The 27,329-nt window shown below is 33.3% G+C and overlaps 2 protein-coding genes and 1 long non-coding RNA gene across 4 annotated transcripts in view; 1 reads left to right on the top strand and 2 right to left on the bottom strand.

Moving 5' to 3' along the window:
* LOC126726728 (probable LRR receptor-like serine/threonine-protein kinase At1g56130) overlaps positions 1–27,329 on the bottom strand; it is a 111,617-nt gene that overhangs the window by 69,335 nt on the left and 14,953 nt on the right. The window lies entirely within an intron of this gene.
* On the top strand, positions 861–4,270 carry LOC126726732 (uncharacterized). 2 transcript variants are annotated; one of them, XR_007656055.1, is made up of 3 exons: positions 861–2,504; positions 3,909–3,975; positions 4,182–4,266. It is a non-coding gene; the product is annotated as an uncharacterized LOC126726732 (long non-coding RNA). The 2 variants fall into 2 exon arrangements; XR_007656056.1 differs by having other exon boundaries at positions 863–2,504; positions 4,204–4,270.
* Positions 18,687–20,218, bottom strand: LOC126726730 (probable LRR receptor-like serine/threonine-protein kinase At1g56140). Its single transcript, XM_050432081.1, has 4 exons — positions 19,731–20,218; positions 19,368–19,563; positions 19,116–19,277; positions 18,687–18,721 (listed from the first exon to the last, which is right to left on the bottom strand). The coding sequence occupies exons 1-3, from the start codon at positions 20,067–20,069 to the stop codon at positions 19,237–19,239; spliced, it is 576 nt and encodes a 191-aa protein (XP_050288038.1). The 5' UTR covers positions 20,070–20,218; the 3' UTR covers positions 18,687–18,721; positions 19,116–19,236.

The raw sequence follows: 27,329 nt of genomic DNA, 5'->3' as shown, positions 1-27,329 counted from the left end.
TAAGTTTGACTGGGTTTGACCGACTTTGACTAAATTTTGACCGCGCTTTTCTCGAAATCCAACCGTTTAATTGTAACCAAAATTTACTAGAATGAACCTTTCATTACATTCTTCAAATCCAACGGTTAGATTTCAAATCTAAGAATAGCACGTGATGGACATGTGTTGTTTACCTATATAACTATATATATTTTCTCAGTTTGACCATCCAATTAGTCATATTATTATTTTTTTTTTTAAAAGTAAATGTAATTAATCATATATTAAAATTCTTACATAAATTTAATAATAGCTATGATCATTTTTTTTAAATTTTTAATAAGATGGAACGTGTGATAATTTTTGTTGTGTGGTATTTATTTATTTATTTTTTTTTGAGAAAGTTGTGTGGTGAATTTTATTGAGTATATGTGATTTTTTTTTTTTGTTTTTAAATTTTATTTCGCAGCTCATTAATAAAATGACCAAGTGACTTCACCAAATTGTAGAATTAAAAAAAATATATTTATAATTTTTTTATACTACTAAATGTATAAATAGAATTAATTGTCATTAATTATCAATATAGCTATAATAAATAATTGACGAGAACAATTAAAACATATGTTGCCTTAGTGGTTAACGCGTGTGCCATGCATTTTTTTCAAGGTCCCGTCCAAAGTTCTAACCTCCATGACAGCTTTTCCTCCCTATTTCTTTTGCCACCATCTACATCTCTTAGATCAGAAGAATGGTATGTATTTTCAATATTTTAGATCAATTTCATTCTAGAGTCGGAAATCCCAAAGGTAGTTACTAAGCCTATGTTATTAGCAGTATCCATGAGAATGGTTAAGGTTTTTTTTTTTTTTTTTTTTTTGGTAGTATCAAGTTTTGTTTGAAGGTAAATTTTGAAGTGTGATTAATTTTCTTTCTAGTAGTGTCCATGGTTGGTCAGAAAATTTAGGAAAGGATGTACAATGTAAAGTTCTAAATTTATCATGTTCTTATTTGGGAACCAATGAAATCTAATCCTTCATTTAAGTGTGTACTTTCAGATCTTTGATTTCCTGCTTATTGCACTAGTGCTTCAATTTCCTTAGTGTGTAGAAAATGGCGTTATCTGTCTGATTTGAGCTATAAACTTTTTGTTTTGTGGATGATGGATGTCTGAAAACTCTCGCTCATTTGGATCTTTCTAAAAATTTGGGTAGGATTCTTCTAGAAATGGTATAGGAAAAGTTGAGAAATTAAAGTTTTGAATTTTAGTTCTGTCTTACACTGAGGTCTTTAGTTCCAAAATCTCGTTTAGATCCTATGTATTGGGATTCATTTTATTTGGATTTGGCGTATTAGTTCTGATCTACTGGGCTTTGGATTTGCATTTTCTTGAATTGTGTTTGAAATCACTTATCAAAAAAAAAAAAAAAAAAAATTGTGTTTGAAATGGTTCGGTGGTTGTCCCACTTAGGCTTTGGGTCAATTTTTAAGGGATAGTTCTTAGGTTCAAAAAAACATAAAAAAAGGTAAATTAATAAATAAAAAACCACATAGGTGTTTTCAGTAATCTATGTTTCTTTAATATATTCTTTAAAAATGGTGCTTTGGATGGTTGGTCTCTCAAAAGACAAATGTTTTTAGCTTGGTTGCAATAAGGAGACTGCTTGATTTTGTTCAGTGATTTAGCGTGTCTAAGTTATGAGCCTTCTGGTTTAGTTGACTTAGTTCTATATTATGATTTTCCCCCAAAAAATTTGGATTTTGGGGGTAAAAATCATATTTTTGAAGTTTCAACTGTTTTAATGTAAAGAATGGATGGGAAAAGAATTGAAAATCACATTTTAATTATTTAGGCCCTGAGAAAGCAAGGAACCTCAAGCCTTATACAATTACCTAGCTTGGATAAGGTGAGTTCCCATATTTATGCCAAAAGAAAATGTAGAACGTTGGGTTCAATATATTAATTTCTATTCTCTTCCTACATATACTCACTAACTAGAACTTACTATGATTAATGCTATCATGATTGGATTGTATTATATACTTTTTTACTTATGCTGTGAAAATTTTACTGCCAGAGTTAGGGTGCTTACAAATTCATTGCTTTGGGTATTTAAGTGGCTAACTGATGCACATGATCTGCTATTTACATATATGTGCTTAAACAAATCCATTGGGACTCTATATTTATTTATTTATTTATTTATTTATTATTATATAAATATATAAGTCAAATTTGTTGGACTCTCTCAGTATATAAATTTTGGTGGTAGTAGGTCATGTATGTTTGTGGTCCCTTGGCCTAAGTATTGTTTCTGGGAAGTTCCAATTAATATTATAATTGTTGGATTAAATATTAACATAATGAATAAAATAATGAAACGGAGGTGGAAAATGGAGGCCATAGAGACATGTGACGTGATGGTGTACACAAAGATCTTAAAATTTCCACATAAGTTCTGGCCATGTGGACCCGGAAAAGAGTTCATGTATGCTCACGAGAGGAGGGGATACTACACATTCTGGTAGGTTTGTTTATATATATATATATATATATATATATATATATATATTTGTTCTTTGTTTTTATCATTTTTATTGTTTCCAGCTAAAATTGAAATGTTTTTTGTCCAATGCCGGCTTTTGCTGCATCAATTAAATGGATTTTGAGTCATTATGTACTGCTTGAGTTCTTTGTATGTGAGCTAAGCTTGTTCTGGGAATTTATGCAAATTCACAATGGTGGTCAATTATGTATTGTCGCTATAGTTAAGGGCAGAGAGGAGGAGAGAAGGAGTGGTTTGCTGTGACTCTGAGTGCAATTCACACATATCATTTACTACTTTTGATTGTCACCGACACACATATCATTTGTTAGCATAGGATCATAGTTGGCCGCTGTTTTTGGTCTGATGTGAAGACAAAATACATCATATCTTTGATATGCACCCTAAACTATTTCAACATCAACAAAATTAATAATTGGATTCATATCTTATAATTGGGATTTAGGTTTATCTTATTAAATTTGTCATTATGATATATTAGATATAGAAGTCACGTAGATGTGGGGTACATGCATCTTGATCTAGCATTTTTAACTTCCAGCACCTGCTGTTTTCTTTAATTTTAATATATTAAATTGCATCATTACCAAATCATTAACCTATTGCCACATGATTAATGCATTGATAACAATCAGGCTTTGTTATTGCATCACAGGCTTCACATAATCCTTGTGATCTGGTATCTATTACTATATAAGCCTATGGAAAACTCATTCTCAGATGAATGCAATCATCTCATTTAAGTGTGTTGTATGATTGCAGCTAGCTATCATTGTAGCTTTCTTGAGTATATTATTTCAAAATGCAAAATCTTTAACAACTTTTAATGCATGGATATATAATACCCTGCTTGATTTGATGAAGTTTTTCACAAACCACTAGTTATATTTTAATTGGTTCATTCTTGTAGGTTGAAGTTAGCATAATAAAATCAACTTCAATTGGCTTCAACCACTGGTTATATTTAAATTGGTTCATTCTGTGTGTTTACAGCCTGATTCCTTATTGCTAATGTGTCACTTCATTAATGTTGCAGTCTCCTTGTCCAAATATTTATCAATCTTCAATCATCTCAAATCTAATTTTATAGCTTGTGCTACCAATTAGAGAATCTAAGTATGGAACCATCTGAGTTAGTTCTAAAAGTGAAAATGTTACCCTAAATTTTAACAAAGTTGGTACCATCCTCAATTTTTTGTCCAGTTTTGCAGATGGGTGTGTTTTGTTTTTTGTATTGTGTCTTTGTTGGTCCTAACTGCTTTGCATAGGAGTTGGATTTAAGAATATGTTGTTTGCAATATAGATTATCAAAAATAAAATAAAATCATCCAATAATATGTTCTCCATTTGGTTCATCCACAGGCAGCCTGCCTAATTTACTTACTACTACACACTTCTTGAAGCAGCTATCTATCTTCTTTTGCTTCAGGTACTCTCTCTTTGGTTTTATTTTTTATTTATTTTATTATTTTAATTATTTAATTGTTTAATTATTTTGTTTTTATTTTGTTTTTATTTTTTTTTGTGCTTCTTTTTCTAATGGGTTCTAAGAAAAAAAAAAAAAAAAATGAAAAGAGTATTGTGGATTTTGAGTGTTCTGTCTCTTGCTACCTTTTTTTCATGTTTGTGTGCTAGTTTGGATTTGGTTCATCCATAGGCAACCTACCTAATTTACTTGCTACTATACACTTCCAAAGCAGCTATCTATCTCCTCTTGCTTCAGGTACTCTCTCTCCCTCTCTCTCTTTCTATGTTTGTGGTGAGTTGTTGAATTGGGGCAAGCAGGTGGCTTGCATGAAGTTATAAGGTGGTTTTAGTTGATATTGGGAATGTTGATTGTTTTATGTAATTTTGGATGATTCTTGTTGAGTAGTTTTTATTTAATTAGTTCATTTTAATTAGGGGCTTCTTTCTATCTTTTTCACACATGTGGAACACTAAAATGAAATGGGATATTTAAAGAGATATCCATTACTAAAGAATATTCCTAGTAATGATGTTATAGTTACCAAATGTATTGATAACTTCTTTATGAGTTTAAATTTGGTGTTTTCTTAGGAACATAGGTTTGTTAAATTTGGGTTTGATAGAGGTTGAAAATGATTGTAATGTTTTGGACATAATCTGCATGTAGTTAATTGGCTATATTTGGTGCGATGTGCTTTTTATATTGGTCAATGAAATGAATTTCTTTGGGTAATGATTGTTTTGGTAATGAAAGATTGGATCTTGAATATGTTGATGGCTGTTTGGTGTTAAAACAATGAATAGAATGTAAAATAAAGAAAGATAAAATACTCAACAATGACATCTAGGTTATCCTTAGTAATTACAATTAGGTAGCAGAGGAGAAGGCAATTGCACTCTCAAAGCTTAAGATAAGCTGTTAGTTTCGTAAAAATAAATCTTAATATTAATGTTATTGACTACAATAAAGCCTTTAAATAGGTTATTCCTACCACTTTCCTATAAAAAATAACCTATTCTTAGAAAGATCGAGATTACTAATAGCAAAGAAAAAGTACTCAAGAACATCTAAACAAAATAGGGAAAAGACTCATAACACAAAATAAGACTCATGGGCCTCTAATTATAACTGAACTAGCAATTTTCTAACTCGAAAACTTAATTCTAAGACTCCATAATAACTAAAGCAGCCTATAAAGTTCAACATCTCACTTGTTCAAATTTGAACCATGGTGTATGCTTTGATGGATTTTTTGTTTGGATTTTATACTTTTCATTAATAATTGTGTCTTTAGAACCAAGACACTTTTTGGGACATGAAGAGCCTATGTCATGCTACATGCTAATGGTGTTGCAGTGGAGAAATAGTTGATAAAATTAAATGAAGAAGCTCAACTAAATACATAGAACTAGATCAAGTCCCAAACAAAATCATGGAAAAGTCCTAACAGGCTTGATGAGCTAATATTTATATGCACTTATTGAGTAATCTTGGTTTGTATGCACTTATTAAATGAGAAAGATGAAAAGTCTTAAATCTCTAAGATTTTATTGTCATTCTACTCGATCCATTTATATGCACTTTTGGAGTAATCTTGGTTTGTATGTATGACATTCCTTCGGTCCAACAATCTCCAGCTTTTCAAAAATCATTAGTTGCACCCATCAATCAAGCAACTTATAAGTTTTATGTTGGTGTTCGAGGACTTTGTATACAAAGAAGTACATTTGAACAACTTCATTTTTTGCAAGTGTTGAAGGATATTTTTAAACATTTTGGAACTTTGATTATGATATTAGCTTAATTTAAGCGATTGTTTTATTCAAAGGACCACATCTATCTTTTGTTAATTTTATGATGATGGTTATATACAATATTAATGTATTTGATAATATATTTCTATGTTAATATAATGTTAGTTTGGAGACATTTGTGGTGTTATCTAGTTACATTTGTGGTATTTTTTAGTGGAGCTAAAATTATTACAAGTTATTTGTAATAGAACCCAGGAGGGAGAAAAAAAAAAAAAAAACCTATAGCAGTGGGCAAAAACTGCTGTTGGAGGACCAAAATTATGAAATAATTAAAGACCTATAGCGGCGTTTATAGTTTGCCACTAAAGCTTCACACATATAGCGGCAGACATAACTGCAATTAAAAGGTGCATAGGGTATGTTGTTTAGTAAGCCCTATAGCGGCACTTATTGCCCGCCGCTAAAAGGCCACTTGACCTGAATGGTTTCCTCATATGGCGGCGGTTTTTAGCCCGCTGTAATAGACCAAAAACATCACTAAGTGGCATATCTATTATGACATTTTTTGTTATTGTAACAATAGAGCTATTGTGGCTATGCAAGGCTAACAGGTGGACTTGCCGCAATAGCCCAAATGGACCTTTAGCAACGGTTTTTTGTGCTTTTGTGGCTGTTTTGGCTCGCTGTAATAGTCCAGTTTTTTTGTAGTGAGTTGTGTCAATTTGACCCTTAACCTTTTTAGTGTCATGTCAATTTAATCTCTATCGTTATTTCTTGGATGGAAAAAGCTAATGTGTTAAATGGAATAATAATAATAAAAAAAAAATTTATGCCACATCAATTGCCAACTATACTACCAGGTCGATAAAAAAAACAAAACAAATTAAAATTTGCACGCATGAGATAAGTTTTGGGGAAACTAATAGGTTCTAAAATCCCTAAAATCAGTAATCCATCCCTTCTCCCTCATCTCCGTCCTAAAATCTAGACAATAAAGTTTTGTCGATTTATTGACTATGATTATAATGGCAGATTGGCTTCAACTTCCAGGTGCTTTGATTCTTCTGATGGTGGTAGCCCCTAGTTTATTTGCAGACACCATAAGAGGCAACTGGGTTGGCGTGTTACTGTTAATATGCCTTGCCATTGTGTATTATTTGCTGCAAGAACACATCTGGGCTGGCGGGTTCATAAATTCTTTCACAAGAGCCAATGGTCTATCAAACACAACTATAATAGTCCTTTTGTTTGTCTATCCCGTTTGGCACTGGTACTTGATGTGCTATAAGCTCACTCTTAGTAGCATTTGATTGTTTAATTGCTTGCAATATTAGTTTTCCCAAACTTATCTCATGTGTGCAGTTTTTATTTTTTATTTAACTGAAGTAGTGGTATAGTTAGCAGTTGATGTGACATAAAAAATAATCTTTATTGTTCCGTTTGACACATCAGTTTTTTCCATCCAAGAGATAACGACAAAGATTAAATTAACATAGCATTGAAAATGTTAGGGACTAAATTGACATAATTGAAATGTTATGAACTAAATTGAGTTATGGTGTAAAGGATAGAGATCAATTTTGTAATCTACCCTACAATTTATATATACAAATTTAAGAGGTTCGTTCAGTACATTGAAATGAAATGAAATGAACAATTTATTACAACACACACACACAATTGTTCCTTCAGATGGGGATCTATGGTAGCAATTTGAGCGTTTGAAATGTCAAACAATAGTAGGAAGAAGAACAAGAGATACTAACCATAAGCAAATATTGATGAAGCTGGTGGCTTCACCTTTAAATTCATCTTCATTGCCTCCTATTTTACATGAAAACTGAAATATTAATTTGTTTAAATGGGTCATGTTACTTGTGCTCTTATGATAATTGCTAATTAATCATTTTAGGAAAATTTTGATACAACTTTTATGGGAAATAAAAAAAGTTATCAAAACATTAATTGTCTTTTTTTTTTTTTTTTTCATAAAAATTTTCCTAAATTCACAAATTGTATCACTAGGGCTCAAACGTTAACAGGCAGAATTTTCTTATATTCACCTAATAAAAATTGAACAATAGTAGCACAAACACAAAGCCACACTTCGCATAAGTTTCAATTTTCAGCCCAAGCTAAATATATCCATCATTACTGTGTATATGAGTTTGAAAACTATTTGAAATATCATGTTCCAAATACACGTTCCCCCTCATGAGTTTTTGTGGAACATCAATTTTGGAGGCGTTTGGTTTGCCATGATGTTACATTATGCCGTAATATTACATTATTGTAATATTAAATTAATGTAATATCAATACAAGAATACAACATTACATTATTTAGAGAGGTGATGAGATTAAGATGATGTGATATATTTTGTAATTTTAAATTGTGATAATGTTAAAAAAAAAAAAAAAAAAAAAAAAAAAACTTAATGTGACATGATCGTAATGTGTATCACATCACGGATCAATCATAGTAAACAAAACACCCCCTTTCTATTTTCTAATGGAGGCGGTAGTATTGCGGTGGCTAAGAACCATATAGGCATGTACCTCAACTAGCATTTCTTACTTCATTTAGGGTTTGAAATTCTCATACCCTCAATTATTAATTTATTACCAAAAAACAATTTTTTTAATGTTTTTTTTAATGAATAATTTCACATAATTAAACAATGAAACATAAAAACATACATGCATATATAGAATGAAAAAAAAATGGTTTCTTATCAAAAAAGAAAAAAATGATAATAAGGATCAAATTTATCACTTGTGTTTTGGTGTCTGTTTCTAATTTTCTAATTGAATGAAATATTTGATACCAATATATTTTGGCTTATTATTTGTAGATTTCCTCTAATTATATATAAGATGCATGTAACGTTGCAAAAAAAGATATAACATTTACGAAATAGATATTTCTAACTATTTACAAGTTTATACAATATATCTGAAATGAAAAAAAGTATGTGCTTAGATATTATTTTTGTTCTTAAAGTTTGTACTATGTCATATTATATAATTTAGAATTAATTAATATATTATACATTCAAATATATGAAAAAATATAATAAATTTGCATTATAAGTTAATAAGTGAGGAAATGGGGGAGAAGAAAAATGAATGAGTCTCTGTGTAGAGAGAGAGAGAGAGAGAGATGAACAAGAGTAAATAGGTTGATATATGGAATGAAGTTGATAATTATATAATAGTATAATATTTGGTTTTAATTTAATTATACTTGTGTGATTGTCCCTATATGTATTGATTATTTGAATTGAAGAAGAGGCTATGAAACAATATGTTATTGTATAAGGGTCCTATTAATGGATGCCCTTAGAGTATTTGTTAATAAACCATTTGAAGAAAATTTTAATACTATTTTCATGTGAACTAAAAAAAGCTGTAAAAAAATTCATTTACTTTTTTCTTTTCTCATAAAAAATTTTCTTAAAATATAAACTCAACCAATTCTCATAGATCCCCTTACAAATCCTACCCATCTCCATTAGGAACCACTAAACTCTAACATATTCCCAAATGGACACTTAAAGGGTGATATTTGCATTTTTACCACAAGAAAAAAAAAAAAGAAAGAATTCTTTTCATATGGGACATAGGAAATGTTCAAGCTAAATTGACCAATCAATATCAGGGGAAAAATGGCTAAAGAGCCTTAATTTTTAAACTATGAAGCCAAACAGCCCCCTTTTCAAAACTAGTCCAGGCAGGACTTGACATTAACAATGTTGAGCTCTATGTGTATTTTGCCATTTAAATTTTTTTTTTTTTAATTTTGCATAGAACTCAAAAATTCTAATGTTGAGTTCTAAAAGAGTGGTAAATGCCCTTTTGCTAGAAAGTTTAAAAATATGGTTGTTTGACTACATAGTTTTAAAAGAATAAGACTCTTTAGTCATTTCCCCCACCAATATCAAGTTCCAGATGTAAAATAAAGGCATGCAATGGTAAGTTTTAACATGGTAAGCTTTGATCATCACTTTTTTTTTTTTTGCCCTACAATGTAACATAGGAGGAGAGTTAATATATGATTTTCTTTTAAAGTTCAAATAAATTAATTTTTTTTTTAAAATTTGACATGTCAATTTGCTTTTTGTTAAGAGCTAACATGACATCATTATTTTAAGCTTTCCGTTAGTGGATTATGACATTGTATAATTTTAATAAATTATTTTAAAATGAAAGGTTAAGATTAAAAGAAAGATACATGATAGAGTACTCTAAGAATTCACGAGAATCTTTATTCAAAATAGAGAGGATTATGTTACCAAATGCTCAACGTTTGCCTTCTAAATTAAAATTTGTAAGACTAAAAGAAATCCACATGGTAGAATACCTTAGGAACTCTAGAAGATCTTAATCCAAAATAGAGAGGATCCTGTTACGAAAAGCTCAACATTAGCCTTCTAAACTAAAATTTATAACTAATTTAAGAAAATGACATTGTTTTGCCATGAATTGGGAAAAAATTAAAATGGGACTCCATAGGAACTCAAGAGAATCTTGATCCAAATTAGAGAGATTCTTTTACGAAAAGCTCAACATTTTCCTTCAAAACTAAAATTTGTAACTAATTAAAGAAAGCAACATTGTTTCGTTGGAAAGGGAAAAAAAAAATTTGAATGGGATTCTTTATCTCCCGAAAAAAAATAATCTTATAAACTTATTTACAAACTTACACAATCTGATCTCATGTCTTTCTGAAAATATGTTTATACATATGTGCATATAAACATATAAATATTATATATGCTTAAATAGAGGCACGTAAGTTTTGGCAATACAGGGTTGGTAAATGTAATTTCATTTTTTAAGATCATAAAAGAAAACCATTATATCTAATTAACTCAATTAATATAATTTTAGCAAGAAATTAGTTATTAATTAATCATTAGTATAGATTTTTATATTTATAAATTTACATACAATTATGAGAGCAATAAGTTTGTTTGTAATTATCATTTTCTAAATATTCATTCTCTACAAGATGAAGAGACAAGATATAAACTTTATAAAATATTGTGTTTCAATGTTGTAAAACCAAAGTTATGAATCTTCAAGGAGGAAGAGCATTAGTAAAACAGGTACATTTATTCCTTTGTTTTACCACCATTATCATAAGAAAAATTTACAACTCTTAGGTTTATCCCTACACACAAATGTCCCATTGTTAGGACAAAAGTATTGTATTTTTTCTTTTTCCATAGAATATAATAAGTACTAAAGCCATGTAATTTTAATTTCTCTTTTGATCTAGTGATGTATTTCATTTAATTGTTTAATAAAGAGGTATATTCAAGAAGGTTTTGGCAACTCCAAACACACACACACCCACACCCACACCCAATATATTCCCTTGAGGATTTCCAAGCAAGGAAGTCTATCCATACCAACCATTAAATTGGTATCGGTACTTCGCTAAAATGTACTGAATAAAATATCTGGCTATATTGAAGATTTTTTAGGAGTTTCGACCATTATAATAAACAATAATTAAAAAAAGTTAAAAAAATAAAAATTATTAAACATGTTATTTAAACTAATACATTGGATTATTTTATCTAAGCTAATATTTGGGCTTACATATGTGGATTTAAAATTATATGTTTATAAACATGTAAATAAATAAAACATATATACATACAAAAATACATCTACACATATCTTATATATGTAAGTATATAAATAGAGGTAACCCCAAAATGGTACATTAGTATCAATTGATATGAAAAAAATTTATTCCTTTTGCCAAACTAAAATGACATTTAGTATGAAATTGACTCCCTTCCTTCCAAGATCTTGAGTTTAATAAGAAAAAACAAGATTTTTTGTTTGTACGTGTTATTCCTTAGTGTGTGTGTATATATATAACGAAGTGGTGTTCGAGTCTTTGCGAGACCGTTCTACTCTCTACCCACCCTCCTTAGAGCAAACTTTACCCCTCTCACTCAAAAGAAACACTCCAATCTTCATCTCTAGTGAACAAAATTGTGTTTCTTTCTCTCTTTGACTTAGCAACTAATATGGTTTCTATACGTATTTTAAAAAACCAGCATTTATGCACAAGGGACTCTCTATTGGTATTGTGCCATATGAATAGACACTTTGTTTTATAAAAAATAATTACTACACTGTAAACATCCTATGTGGGACTCACAGATTCCACCAATTTAAACCATCTCTAATAGGGAACTTTAGCCATCAATTTCTTATTCACTTCTAGCACATTTTTATAGTGCATTCTGTAATAATATTTATTTTATTTTTGATATACTGTGGATTGACAACTCATATTGTTGTGAAAATATTGTAAGATTTTATTGTGTCCCTATACAAACTCAAACAAAATAGGTCCCTTATGCAAGAAAAAGACATTGCTTTGCCACTTAAGGGGAAAAAAAAAATAACTGGCACTCCTTTCCTCGAGCTTTAGGCTTAAGTTTTTCCAATTTCAGTTTAGAGTAATGTTAGTAGCAACATGTTGTGATATTGATAGCATATGTGCTTAAGCTCAACTCTTGGGGAGGGCAATTTGAAATGTGGTTTCTATAGCCATAAGTGCCTCCTAATAAATTTCAACAAATAAAAACCCAAGCTTTCATTTCAATTCAATTCAATTTTAAACCAAACAACCATTTTAAATCCCTAGGGCTTTCTTCTTCAGTGAATTGGAGTGACTTGGGCTGTGTCGTATTCTTCTAAAGAGGATCCAAAAATCAAAGGTCCAAGAGAAAGAGGCCCACTATTACTACCACTACTAATGCCTCTACTTGTTAGCATTTTAACATTTCCAGATGAGATTAAAACCAAAAATAATAATAATAACCTTTCTATAGACGATTAAAATATTAAAATTAAGTACCACATTTTAATAGATGCCAAATACCCTCCCCATGCATAATCAAATTATTGATTTTGTATTCTTTATCTAAAACATGTTTTTATCAAAGCTTACCTTAGAACATTAACAAATCAACAATTCTAAAAATATGTGATTTTAACACATCAAAAAGCTAATTTATTATTTTAGTACACCATTTCACAATACACCATACGTCACATTTTCTATTCTTTAGTTCAATATATTAAAATAATATATATACATATTAAAATAACGTATTAAAAATTAGAAACTCCTACAATATAAAAAAATACAAAACACAAAACCCATATAACACCACTGCCACCACCACCCACAACCCACACCCACCACTATTACAAACCCACCCCACCAATTAAAACCAACCAAACACCACCAACAAGCAAAATCAACCAACCAGCACTAACCATCTTAACCCCAACTCAAAATCAACCTAACCACAACCGGCCATCATAAACACAACCACCAAAATCAATCCACCCCAACCATGGAGAGAGAGAGAGAAGAATTGATTAAAATGAGTAAAACTATTTTTACATCTACCCTTCTGTCGTACTGTTCTATTATTAGAATGGTATTGTAGATGAATGCCAAATGTTTTAGAATTTGAAACATGTGATGTAGATGTTTTTTTGTGTTTGGTATGCCAAATGCTAAAGCCACATGATGCTAATGCTCTTAGTACCCTCGCAACTTAAATTTAAGGTTAAAATTGAATATAAGTAAGTGACCTGTCACATGATTAAAATTTGGATGATTGGTGATAATTCTGTTCACTTTATTTACAATCCATGCACTATCAATGACCTAACACATGAAACAAGCACAAGCAGGGATGGTACCCACACACTCATCACCGAATGAAAAACAATGTCGATCCATAGTCTAATATCCACACTAACAAGTATTGCATTGCCCATTCTAAAACTCACCTTTTCAACCCAAAAGGCATGTTTCAAATTGGTACCAAATGGCCAGAGCTGATTTCTTAGTATCATTTAGTGATTTAATTTTATTTATTTATTTATTTACTTCGAATAAGTCCTACTAAAAGAGTAGTTACATCAGGTAGAAATTGCCTATTTATTGGCCTATATATCTCATAGTCCTATTGAGTGAGAATTGAGAAATGTAAGAATGATGCAGTCCTTCATTTTATGTTGGTTGGAGGGTCTAATCCACTTTATTCAAACAAGGCTAATTTGTGTTTCCTATGTGCATAGCTCACCAATCTTGCGATTTCTCATATTTCTGTAGCATTCATGCCCCGTATGCCATTTCATCTATAGGATAATAGAGAAGAAGACTAGAAATGTCAAAATAAAGTTGTGATAGTAAAAAATTGTGGTCAAGCATATGATTTCACATCGGTATTATGCAGCTACAAGCCTATAACTTCTTGAAGAAGAAAATTTTCATTGTTGATTGAAATCATGATTCAAGACAAGACAAATATCTCAGTATTTACACACATAACATCACATATTATCATTTGCAAAAGGTGAAAGCTAGTCAAGCATAAAGAGTTTTGAATTTGAAGTGCCTTAGATAGCAAAGGCAGTGTTACTGAGCCACTGCAACAAAGACAGATTTATTCACCTTCCATCTCCAATTATGCCACGAAACATGGTTTCAGTAACATTTACAGAAGAAGGCAATGGATCACCGAGTTGGCTAAGATTAGTGTTATCCTTATGATGCTTTCTATCTTCTTCACTCAAAAAGTTGCTTGCTATATCTTTGAAATTTCAATTAGTTAAATAACTTGGCTTTGATGTAACAATGCCTACCTCAATATCTCCTGCAAGCATGGCCATAACACGGGACATTGGTGGCCACATGTTTGGTGATGCCTGTGTGCACATCAAAGACATTGCTATCACTCGAGCAGCTTCATTTTCATCAAATTCTGATAATGTGGGATCTACCAGCCTTAAACTTTGATTATTTTCATGTAGAGTCCATGCCTGGTGATTCATGACAAGGAGAGCAAATAAGAATTTTCTTTTTAATGCAATAAATTAAGAAATCGAAAAAGAGAAAAACTTCCTTTCCCATACCCATTCAAGGAGATAAATTTTTTCAGTGTTCAAGCTGTTGTCTGAGTTTGGTCTCCCACTTAGGATCTCCAAAGCAACAACACCAAAATAGAAAACATCAGCCTTCTTTGTCAGGTGCCCACGCATTGCATATTCCGATGCCAAATAGCCTCTGCAAGATTTAAAATTAATATGCAAGTTTATTTTAAACTGTCAATGTATCTGATCAAGTTCAATTTCCATAGGTAAATTGATTATTAGTAATTAAAAAAAAAAAAAAAAAAACTCCAATAGCATCCTTAAGTTTGTAATAGTTATTGATCATTCTTCAAATGAATCTAGTGATTATTGATTGACTGTTAGATACTTATATAAGGATCTACATCTTACATTGTATTATGCATCTTGGTACAATATAAAATAGGCATTAAAGACAATCGCTTTGAGAAAGTGGATAAGGAGTTTACATGGTCCCTGCAACTCGGGTGCTGATGTGGGTTTTAGTGTCATCATAAAGCTTTGCCAATCTAAAATCTGATATTTTCGGGCATAGCTTTCCATCAATCAAAATATTGCTAGCCTTAACATCTCGATGTACAATCCTTAGCCTTGACTCTTCATGGAGATAAGCAAGTCTTCTTGCAATTCCCAAGCAAACACTGAAGCGGGTAGGCCAATCAAGATGCAACTTACTTTTTCCTACATTAGTAGTAGCTCCCATCTAATTAGATTACAAGTCATCAATCAAATGCCAAATCCTTATTTAGGAGTTATTTGAGTGCAATGATACAAAGCTTCCCATATGGATATGTTAAGAGAACAATAGAGTTTGGAAAAATCAGATTATGTCTTGGGGTAAAAAAACATATTGTCATATGAGATTTGGGCTACTTCAAATTATTTGGCAGTGGTCCAAAACATAATTGACAATGCTTAACGACATAACAACATTGCCTTAGTCCCAAAACTTGGGGGTTGGTTATAGATCCTCCATAGATTAATCAAGATTAGGCTCATGTATTCACTTTTGTCATTCTATCTTATCTAAAATCATATTCTTTGTTACTTCCTTAATTGACATGTTTTTTTTTTACTACTTCAAGCAATATTAATGAGAATATTAATCACACTCCTTTGCACATAACTAAACCATCTCAAGTGACTCTTTCTCATCTTTTCCTCTATTTTAAAGCAAATTTCTTCATTTTAATACCATTTTTCTTTGTATTTCCAGTTATTCATCTTAATATTCTCATTTAAACTACAATAATTTTATGAACATGTTATTTCTTAATATCCTAACATTTAGTACCATGAATCATAGTTTGTATTATAATAGTCTTATAAAATTTTTCCTTTAACTTAATAAGTACTCTACAATCACACAATTTTTCTAATGTGCTTCTCCACTTCCTTCACCTTGCTTTCATATATCCTATGATTCATATCATCTTCAAACTCTCCACCCTTATGAATTGTGGATCTAAGATATCAAAGGCACTAACTCTTTGGTATCTCTTGACCCTCAAGTCTTAGAACTTTTGAACTTTATTTATATTGTTACCAAACAAACATTCTATGTACTTCAATTTTTTTTGATAGGTTGTACTTTACTTCAATTTTTCTTAGTAGAAATCCTTTATATTCTATGTAAGGTTGAATATATTCAATCATTTTTTGGCTTTATTCTGTGCCAAATTTGCTTGTAATTTAGCAATTAGATACCCTGTATTTAGGTGGGAATTATGTAAGAGTAGTGTGTGAGAGAGTGTGAAGAAATCTCAAGAGTGTGCAATTCAAGGGAGTCTCACGATTGGATCTTGTGACTGGTAAGGTGACTGAATGGCACACGTGTGAAGCATGCAGGGGGAGCTGAAGGGTTACGCCAGTTGGAGCACTACAGGACTAAACTTCCAGTCTGGCCAGGTAGTTAGCTCACAACTTGTTCCAGTCGTGAGCTTGAGTCGTCGTTAGAAACTTGAATTTTCGCATTCCTCATACACACCACTATAAATACCCTTATACCCACAAAATGTAGAGAGTTTCCAAAGCGAATTTTGAGAGAGAAACCCTAGAGAAAAACAAGATTAACTCATCCACAATCTTTATCCTTTGATTATCCAAATTCTTCTACTCTCATCCTCTCCATTAACATATCCTTGAGAGGTACATTTAGCCAAATCTTTATCTCACCATATCCATATTAATGAGAAGGTATTTTGGTGCTTAGGAAGCAGTTCAAAAGAGACCAATTCATTTGGTTGATGCAATGGGCGATTGCGGGATCCGATAAGCTAAAGAAGACAAGGTTCGGCATAACCTTGTTGAAGCAAGAAGCTTGGAGGGCTTAGGTGCACTGGGTAGATTAGGCTTGGAGGGTCTTCTGTTATTCATATATCCCAACTTTATTCTCTAATGGATTATTGACCGCTTGGAGGGCGACGGAGAGGTTTTTCGCTGAGTACTTCGGTTACCTCTTTAATAACACATCGCCGTGATCTCTCTTCCCTTACTCTTTACCATTTAATTGCTGGTGTGTTTGTGATTAATTATGGCTTAGAGTGTTTTACTAATTTGGGTTTAGCTTATATTCATATTCCACATATATATTGTTTGATTATAAGATTGTGTTGGTTATTTTAAATTGGGGGGGGGGGGGGGGATCTAAATGTTCATTGGTGTTTTACACACTAATTGAACTTTCATTCTAAAACATCTCTTTGAATTTCTAATTTGACGTTGATTCCGCATTTAGTTCATCCACTAAAACTATATCATTTGCAAAAGCATAAATCAGAGGATTTCATGTTGAATTGATTTGGTGAACTCCTATAGCCAACACAAAGAGATATGGATTTAATATTTATTCTTGTTGCAAACCTAGAAGGATAGGAAACTTACTTGTGATGGCTTTCTTTGTTCTCTTTCTAGTTACAACTATGTCATATATCCTTAGTCAACTTAATATACATAAAAGTAACTCTTTTTTTCCCTTTAGAATCACCACATAAACTCTTCAAATAACCTGTTATATGATTTCTCTAGGTCAATAAAACCTATATGAGGATCTTTACTGACTTCTTTATATCTTTCCTTTAGATGTTAATGTAAGAAAATAGAAGGCATAAAACCAAATTGATTCTCTGATATTGTTGTTTCGTGACTTAATCTATATTCAATCACACTCTCCCAAATTTTTTGTAGCCACCAAAAGAAAAGCACTACTCACATCTGTGTTATGCCCCAAAAGGTCTAGTGTAGTCACAATTGAGACTCATGATAGTTTTTATAAAACCCACAACCCAGTATACGCCTTATATGGGACTCAACACACTTTGCTATTCAATATCAACCTAGGGCGTCACAAGATCCTCCATCTAAATCCATAACGTTCTCATCCAAGCCCACTTTGTGGAGGCAATGTCTCTGAGCTCAACAAGAGGTTACCAAGTTGGCTTTATTATTATTTGTAACCACCTGGAAAAAAAAAAAATGTGCTAGCCTCGTCTGCTCTATATCCCAAAAAGACTAGTCTAGTCACTATTGCTCTAATACAATGTTAAATTACCTATTAGAAAATGGTAAATTTAATTATTTAGCCACATAATTTCAACACTCCCCCTCACATGTGAGCTTAAATGTCTACAACAAAATGTATTTTCAATGACAAAAGTTTTCGTCACTAAATGTCCAATACGGGGGATTTTGAATGGGAGGTAGAGTGGAGGAAACAAGGATCAAACTTAGGACCTCCTAAGTTGATACCATTAAATTACTAATTCTCCCAAAAGTTTAAACTATTTGGAGATGGTGGATTTAATAATTAAACTTCATAATTCTAACAATAATTAAATGTTTCTAATAATTGAATGAATGATGATTTTATGGGCTGCATGGAAGGTGTGAAATGAGTATAAAGTATGATTTTATGGGCTGCATGGAGCATAAACTTTTTTGAAGGGTTGAAGTCAACTGAAAGTGTTTGGTCGGGGCCTATTCCAAGAAGCTCTGCAGGTTCAAGCAAGAGAGGATCCAGTTAACTGATTTAAACTCTTCATTATATATTTTGAAGAATTTGATTTTTCTTTTGAGGAAGTGGGGGGGGGGGGGGGGGGGGGGGGTGGTGGAGGGAGTGTTGGTAACATAGGATTTCAATTTAATGATATTAATTATGTAGAAAATTTCAGCTAGACCCTTATTCCCTTTCATGAAAAGGATCCATATCATTATCCAAGCAATAATAGTACTGATACTTTTCTAACAACTACTCTAGGATTTAGCCTTTTCAAATATCAGAGAGTAACTTGAATTTTAACCAAACGTGAGTGGTACAGAGTCCATTAGTGTTTATTTCTTAAGCTGTATTTCACCAGTACCTCCACTACTGTTGTTATGTTCTTACCATCCTCATTATTATGCTGTGGTTTTCTCTTCATGTAGAAAACTGAAAATATGAAAATCAAGCTCACGACTCCAACAGGGACTGCAATTCCTACAATCAAACCCAACCTGCTTTTCTTTCCTCAATTGCTTGGTGGAATCCCTGTAACATTAGATACAAAATCTGAGTAATTATTTATTATCAGTAATAAGAAGAAAATAATCATATCAAAAACATCACAAATCAATTCACAAATTGTATCATATACATTACCTGAAACAACATGAATGGCTGAAATTAGTGGCCCATAATAACCTTGTACAGGTATGCAACAAGTGCCCTTACCAGCCCAAAATAGATGAATTGCAAGATAATTCTGTGACACATTAGCCGTAAAATTCGTCTGGAGTGCTCTCTCAACGCCACCTGCCTCCTTTGATATGTCAAAGTCCTTCCATTCTAGACTACCCTAGAAAACAAATTATAGGATAATTTTATAATTCTTATTGAACGAATTAAAATGGAATTCTTTGAAATTAAAAATAATTTGTATTATAGAAACTCTACACGAGGAGGTAATGATCTTTATTCAAGAATGGAATATATATATTTTTCTGTACAGCAATCTATAGTCACCTGAATGTAGATATCGAATACATGCCTCGCTCGACTCTTCCAAGTTTGAGAGCTTTGATCTTCAAAACCAGTTTCCGCAAAAAACAAGTTGACATTATAAAGACCATTAACAAGACCTAGGCCATAGTATCTAAGTGATCCTGGGGACATCCTTGAAGTTTGGTAAAGTTCTGGGGTGTTAGTTGCAATGACTTGTGCCGAAGTGTTTTGAACATAACTATCATTTTCAAACGACCCCACATTGCTGACTGCCCATTTTTCTGTACCTGTTACATAATACGATATTGCACCACAGGATGCTGAGTTTTCAGCCTCGTACACTATACCCTCAGCATGCATCTCTGGGCCACCACAGTTGATTGAAAAGTCTGCATCTGTGGAATCATTATGATTGCACTCGTCATGATAGAAAATTAAAACTTCAAAAATAAAAGATCCATACTGAAGCTTTTAGATAATGTAAACTCAACCAATTTCACTTGCTGATGTTTTCCCAAAAGAAGCTAATACAAATTTCTGTTCAGAATAAATATATTCAGTTTGATTTTGGCTTGGAAGAGTGTGATTATATAAGACCAATTTCACTTACTGATGTTTTCCCAATAGAAGCTAATACAAATTTCTGTCCAGAATAAATATATTCAGGTTAATTTTGGCTTGGAAGAGTGTCATTATATAAGTTACATGCCAATGCAATATATTTTACCTTTCATTTCCAAGTATAATTGAAATTCATAAAGTAGGCACCATACATTAACCATTCAGGTCGTCAGGGTAAAATTAATAGTTGCAGAAAGCAACAATTCTCTCTTTCTCTCTCTCTTCTAATACACACAAGCATGTATAAAATAAGAGGGTATTGCTTCTGTCCATCCTAAAGTTGGCTTTATAAAAGATGAAGGCTCAAGTTTGTAAAATTTCTGGCTTTCCAAGTTGTAGCAAAGTTCATGCATACTTCTTTTGTCAATAACCATCTGAGTATTAGATTATTTAGGGTCTGTTTGGATACAACTTATTTTGCTGAAAACTAAAAATTAAAAAATGAAAACTGAAAACACTATAGCAAAATAATTTTTAAATGTGTAAATAGTATCGTAGGACCCGTTTTTAGTGAAAAAGTTGCTGAAAAGTGAAGTTTATGGGTCCCGTGAACATTGCATAGGACCCACTGATGTGTACTATGCACGAAAGAAATGTCAAAAATCATGGCTTAAAAAAAAAAAAAAAAGAAGGAAAAATGTGAAAACACAGACGTGGGAAGTGCAAATCATGCATAATTATTTTGTCAATAACCAAATGAGTATTAGATTATTTAATCTTAAAAGGAGTTGTAATGAGTACAGCTCAGAGCTGCCACAAAGCCAAATTTCAGTATGACTTTCTTGTTCCTTTTTTGACATCTATAGAATTAACATTAGCTAGCCTGCCTTCTTACTTCAAGTTTCTCATTGTGACAAGGAGTATGGTTTTAAAAAGGGGACCAGTTAAAGAAATGAAAAAGGTAGTGATTTCCGATTTATGGGGACCGTGGTTGGATTGATAGTTGAACCGGTGATGTCATAATTAATTAATTAATAATTTTAAATTATAAAATATGTAATATGTAATAAGTTTAAAACTAAGAATATTTAGTTTTAAATACATATTTTTTTATTTAAAAAATGTGAGTTTAATTATCACATCTTATATTTAGAAAATTAAAATAACAAATCCATAACTTATATAGTATTAAAAATATTTAGTATGAAATTAACAATACATAAATGAAAGTTCAATAACGTGTACAAAACACCTTTGAACGTTTAGACCCCCAAAATACAACTTAACCAATACAAGCAATATGTCAAACAACTAGTGTGCGGAAACTTAACACATGCTATAATACGAAATTGGTTAAAGACTATCTAAGCCATAACAAAATAAAACCAACAGCAGATAATAAATAGGCAAAGATAGAGAGGAAGGAAGATGCAAACACAAAGACAACACGCGATGTGTTATCGAAGAGGAAACCGAAGTCCTCGGCGAAAAACCTCTCCGCCGCCCTCCAAGCGGTAATCAATCCACTAGAAAATACAGTTGGGATACAAGGACAGCAATAGACCCTCCAAGCCTAATCTACTCAGTGCACCTAAGCCCTCTAAGCTTCTTGCTCCAACGAGGTTGCGCCGAACCTTTTTCTTTTCTAGCTTCCCGGATTCCGCTACTAGACCGTAGTATCAACCAATGAAGATTGGTTCCTTCCTAACTGCTTCCTAGAAATCCAAACAACTGTCTCACAGTGATGATGATGGTGAGAACCAAGTTTGGTATAATGCTTCTCAAGGATTTGACAATGGAGAGGAAGAGAGTAGGGGAATTTGAAGAGACTCTAAGGTATAGATTGTGGGTGAAACAATCTTGTTTTTCTTTAGGGTTTCTCTCTCAAAATTCTCTCTGGAAGCTCTCTATCAATCGTGGGTAAAAGGGGTATTTATACTGGAGTGGGAGAGGAATGTGAAACGTCAGGTTTTACAAAACAGGGGTGGCTCGCGGCTTGACCTCGCGGCTTGACTAAGTCGCGAGATCCAGTTGCGAGTTAACCGTATGGCCAGTTGTCCTGTTTTGTTATGTAGTGCTCCAGCTAGCATGACTGTTCATCTTCCAGTATGCTTGACACGTGTGCTGCTTCTGGCGGCTTGCAGCCGCGAGTCACCTGCGAGTCCCAGCCGCGAGTCTCTGTTTTCTTGCACACTCTTGAGCAATCTTTACTCTATCTCACTCACTACCCTTACAACAAACCCACCTATATACAGGGTTACTAAATGCTGAATTACAAGTAAATTTGGCACGGAATAAAGCCAATTAGATGGTTGAATAAATTCAACCTTACAATCTCCCCCTTTGGCTATTCCGTGACAAAACCCTAAAACAGACTCTAGACTTAACATGTGAGTTGGGAACAGTTGAACAAAACTCACTCACACCTAACTCTAGAAGCTGTGAAGCACTTGAATCATATGAACATAATACTCCTGAAACACAACAATACACTATGATCATTGTAAGCAGAAAATTATAAATGCATATGAAACAGGCAATATGTGATCAAGCAAAGATGGAGTTAAGAAACAAACCATGGCTTGATCAACCAAGTGAACACCACACGGTAGTGATCACAGTGCTCATTCACACAAGAACATACAAGTTAACAAGCACAAGGCAAGACACTTGTATGCTCAACACTCAACCAATGCATAGCACACAAGGTATATGCATCTAGGAACAATCCTACAAGGGCACAAGAGTGACAGTACATAAACCAAAATGCAGAACATTTAGATTAAAGTACTGATTTTAACATAGCATAAAGGCTGCATTAAGCAAGGTACATACCACAAAGCCTACAAACTATACATAAAACATTAACCCTAAAAGCTTACAAAAGCACATGGGTACAAACACAAAAACATCCTGAATAACATCATCAAAATATATTAAAGATTAAACCAAGAGTATAAGATAAGAGTTAGAAACAGCTATACACCAAAACACAGTGTATCAAAACCATAAAACACTAAAAGTACCCAACAAACAAAAACCTAAAACCATAAGTTTAGAGGATAAGACTAAAAACAAAAGTATAACAAAAGTATGTGTGTACTCCCCCTATCACTATGCACACTTCCCTTTGAACTTTTCTCCCCCTTACTGAATGCTCTCCCCCTTTTTGTCACGAATAGCTAAAGGCTCTCGTCCAACTTTCGTTGAATATCATCTAGCTGATTCTCCATAGTCTCGAGACGCATTTGGACATGGTTGTTTGTGGAGTAGAGAAGTGCCACAAGCTCATCAACACGTTTCTGAATATGTTCAAGTACACTGCCGACTCTATCAGTATGAGGAGCAGTTTGTGCTTGCGAAATACTAGCCGGTGAAGCTTCAGGAACAGCACGTGATGTAGATGTGGTATGTGCAGGTGTCTCTGAGTCAGGGGCAGATGGAGTAACCGGAGAGATGTGAGCACTTTTTGGTGATTTAGAGGAGTGACTTCTGCTAGCTTGAAGAGTGAACAAGGAAATGGGACGTTGACGAGGCAACATTTTTCCATCTGCAGGAGTAATAATGCCTGCACGAAGAATGAGCTTCATGATGAGACTGCAAAATGGAATAACTCCTCGAGCTGCAGATCGACACGCGGTCTTCCTCAAGGTGTAGTAGATGTGAGCACATATATCAATGGGGGCTCCTGTAATAAGGTCACAAAGAAATAGAGCTCTCCCAAGATTGATGAATGTAGTGTTGGACAGTGGGTAGAGATTGGTGAACATGATCAACTTCAGTGTGGTCAGCTTAGGTGCAAACTTTGCGGTGCTGATGGATGTTCCTGCACTGGATACTTCATGATCGTGTCCTAGGATTTGTAAAATTTCTCCAACTTCTGGATTTCGTTCATCATAAGGAGTTATATTCACATTCTGAGGTCTGGTGATGCTGAGAAGATCTGCGATGGAGTCTGGGGTAACACTAAACTCTGTTCCTCTGACCCAGAAAATGAGTTGAGGTCCAAGATCAGTTGCATTGGAGAAGCATTCTTTGACCAGCTCATCCATTGGATCATCAAAGTTCCTGAACAAGTTTGCCCAATCTCGTTTCTCAAAGATTCGAGGGATGAAAGTGGTCCCTAAGGTGTTGAACTCTACCACCCGTTCCACTATAGTGGTTGACTTGTCAAACACATTTGAGTAGGCGTGTGAGTTAAGCGGAAGTCTGAACCTATCCTCATTGGGATCTTGAGATGCCTGAGATGATAGACGAGTCCTTTTAGCAACTGGTGTTGCTGGTTCGTCAGCAACAATGTCTTTACCCCTGGAAGATCGACGAGACATCTGCAAGAGAATAGGCCCACAGCAAAGAACCAAACAACAATACCACACAAGATAATTGTCAACAAGATTCAGTGTAAACAAAATTTCAATATATAAACACAAACTGAAGATAGTGCAGACCCAACCAAACTTCCAACAATACAAAGAAGCACAAAATAACAGGTGCAGCAAAATGGTGATAGTACACCAAGACATAGATAGACAACACAACTGACAAAATTGTCAATGAGACAGGTTAACATAACCATGATATGCAAACAGATACAGCATTCGAACATTTAGAGCAGATAACATAAATCACTCCACCAGAGATATGAACAAGGGGAAAATATTTCAACATGAAGAAACCAATCATCCATACTAGAGCACATGGTTGAGAGACATACATTATGTTATCATGAAAACTCAGTAACCAATACCGAACACCAACATCAATACTTAAGCAAGTGAAATGAGTAAGTCAAATAGACACCAAACCCATTTAAGAAAAGATTTTCAGACTCAATAATAGGCAAAAATCAGAACAATGAAAAACACATTGTGACCGCTCAGCATGAAAACAGGAGAGAACAATATCAAACAAGACACTCCATACCCATTACACAAAGAGAGAAGTATTTCGAACATACTAACAGTCCAAACAGTAACAAAACTATGCAGGAAAAAGAAAATGAGATTGAGAAAGCAAAACCCATACCTTTTCTTGATGATTTGGATAAGAAATGAAGCCCCAATGAGGTTTGAAAATGGATTCACGAAGTGTTTGGAAGGAAAATAGTTTAGAGAGAAGATGAACAGTTACAAAAGTTCGAGAGAAAACTGAAAAGAGGTTTAAAAACTGCTCCTGTTTCTGCAAAACACGCGTTTTTCGCGACTTGATTAAGTCGCCACATAGTCACCAGCTCAAGCTGCCAAAGCACAAAAGAACAAAAATTTGAAAAGTTTTTCTAAGTGTTTTTCGCGACTGGAAGGTCTACCCGCGAGTGAGTCGCGAGCTGAGCCGCGAAAATCTCTGAGTGAACCTCGCGACTGGACCTTCCACTCGCGAACAATTCGCCAAAAATGACCAGCGAAGATGCGACTGAGGCACGCGACTTGACATATCCGCGACTGAGCCGCCAAAACAGCGCAAAACTGGATTTTTGAAATTTTCAGATTTTTCAAACAAAATACTTTCCAAAAACACCTAAAACACTCAAAAATCTTTTTGGTGCTTGAATTAACAAAGATTGAGCATGTGAAAACACATTTTATCAAGTACAATCACACAAATGAATATGACATTTATTGAACATAAACTTGTGTGTTGTGTGTGGATATCAACAATGAGATAGACTTTCGTCTAATGTGAAACTTCAATGATCGATTCAACCAAGGCATACACAATTAGCACTAGATCATGTGACCCATCTCAATTATAGAAATATGTATATATGACCTCCCACACACCTTGATAACATAACTTGGAGCTTTACATTTTACTCCACTTTTAGTCATAACATTTGATCTTTTTGATCTTTTTGAGGCAATCACCTCTCATTGTGAGAGTGATATTTGACATTTCACTTTAATGAGCAAGCCTTTGGCTTTTTGAATAAACAATCACTTTAATATAAGGTCGCTTACCCTTTTTCCTAGTCAAATACTAGAATGTGCGACATGCTTTTGCAGCTCAATATCTCTTTTCATTTGGAGATTTACATTTGGTGAGCTCTTTTTAGCAAAACAAAAATAAAAAGTGGGAAGATATATAGACACAAGTCTATGTATGTCTCAAGATCAACATAACCATTCACTAATCATTCATGACAAGTTTGAAGATCTATTTACAACAATCACATAGATTTCAAGATTTTTCCCACAGTGATATAAGTGCATGAAAACAAGTAATGTTCGAAAATGCACAAAGCCATTAGCACAAAGGTACAAGGCAAAACAAGTTTAGAGACAAGACTCAACAAAGTTAATCAAGCTTTTTGATTTTCTAATTTTTTATGTGATTTTTGGATTTTTGGCACAAGAAACAAAAAGATTGATAAAACAAAATTAAAAATATTAACAAGTAGACAAGCAAACAACCAACATAAAAAACAACAAGCAAACCAAACAAACATTATTGCAAAGCATAGGAAGTATTAATGCATGGACATGTTGTAATGCTTATGCATGAGTACCCTTTTTCACCCATATGTCACTTGCGTTTGGGGTGATTTCCTTATAGGATTGGGTACGGGAGTTAGGGCTTTCAAACCTTCGTGAGAAGCTTTCCAAGCAGTTGGTGAATGCACCAATCATCTTCATCACGTTCATCATTCCGGGATCTCCATTTTGATCTCTAGATTGATCACCTGCCCAAATTCTCCTATCATTTCTGGGTCCTCCTGACCTTTGAGGAGTTGCACTGTTCTTTGCTCTCAGCTTTTGACAATTTGGTCGAGTATGCCCTTGAAGTCCGCAATAATGGCACACATAAGTTCCTCTAGGACCTCTTTGTGGTCGTGGTCGTGACTTGGCATGAGATTCAGACCTGCCCACAGACTGATTACGGGGATTCAGCATCCGTTGGTTCACCACATTCTTCTTCTCCTCCACCTCGAGCTTCTCACCAGTAAGGTCAGCTACAACTGGATCTTTGGCCTTTACAAACTTCACTTCTTTAGTGACATTTCCAGATGAACTACTTCCTCCGGTATATCCCAATCCGGATTTGTCTGAAAAGCTCTTTTGAGAT

The sequence above is a fragment of the Quercus robur genome, chromosome 5, assembly GCF_932294415.1.
Source record: "Quercus robur chromosome 5, dhQueRobu3.1, whole genome shotgun sequence".
Lineage (NCBI taxonomy): Eukaryota > Viridiplantae > Streptophyta > Magnoliopsida > Fagales > Fagaceae > Quercus > Quercus robur.
The sequence above is the reverse complement of the archived record's forward strand: the minus strand, read 5'-3'. Positions and strand labels throughout refer to the sequence as shown.

Coding starts and splice junctions, on each gene's coding strand:
- LOC126726730 (XM_050432081.1), bottom strand. CDS start 20,069: ATGCATGCTGAGGGTATAGTGTACGAGGCTGAAAACTCAGCATCCTGT. Junction 19,564..19,730: donor TATTCGATATCTACATTCAG/GTGACTATAGAT, acceptor TTTGTTTTCTAG/GGTAGTCTAGAATGGAAGGA. Junction 19,278..19,367: donor AGCCATTCATGTTGTTTCAG/GTAATGTATATG, acceptor ATAATTACTCAG/ATTTTGTATCTAATGTTACA.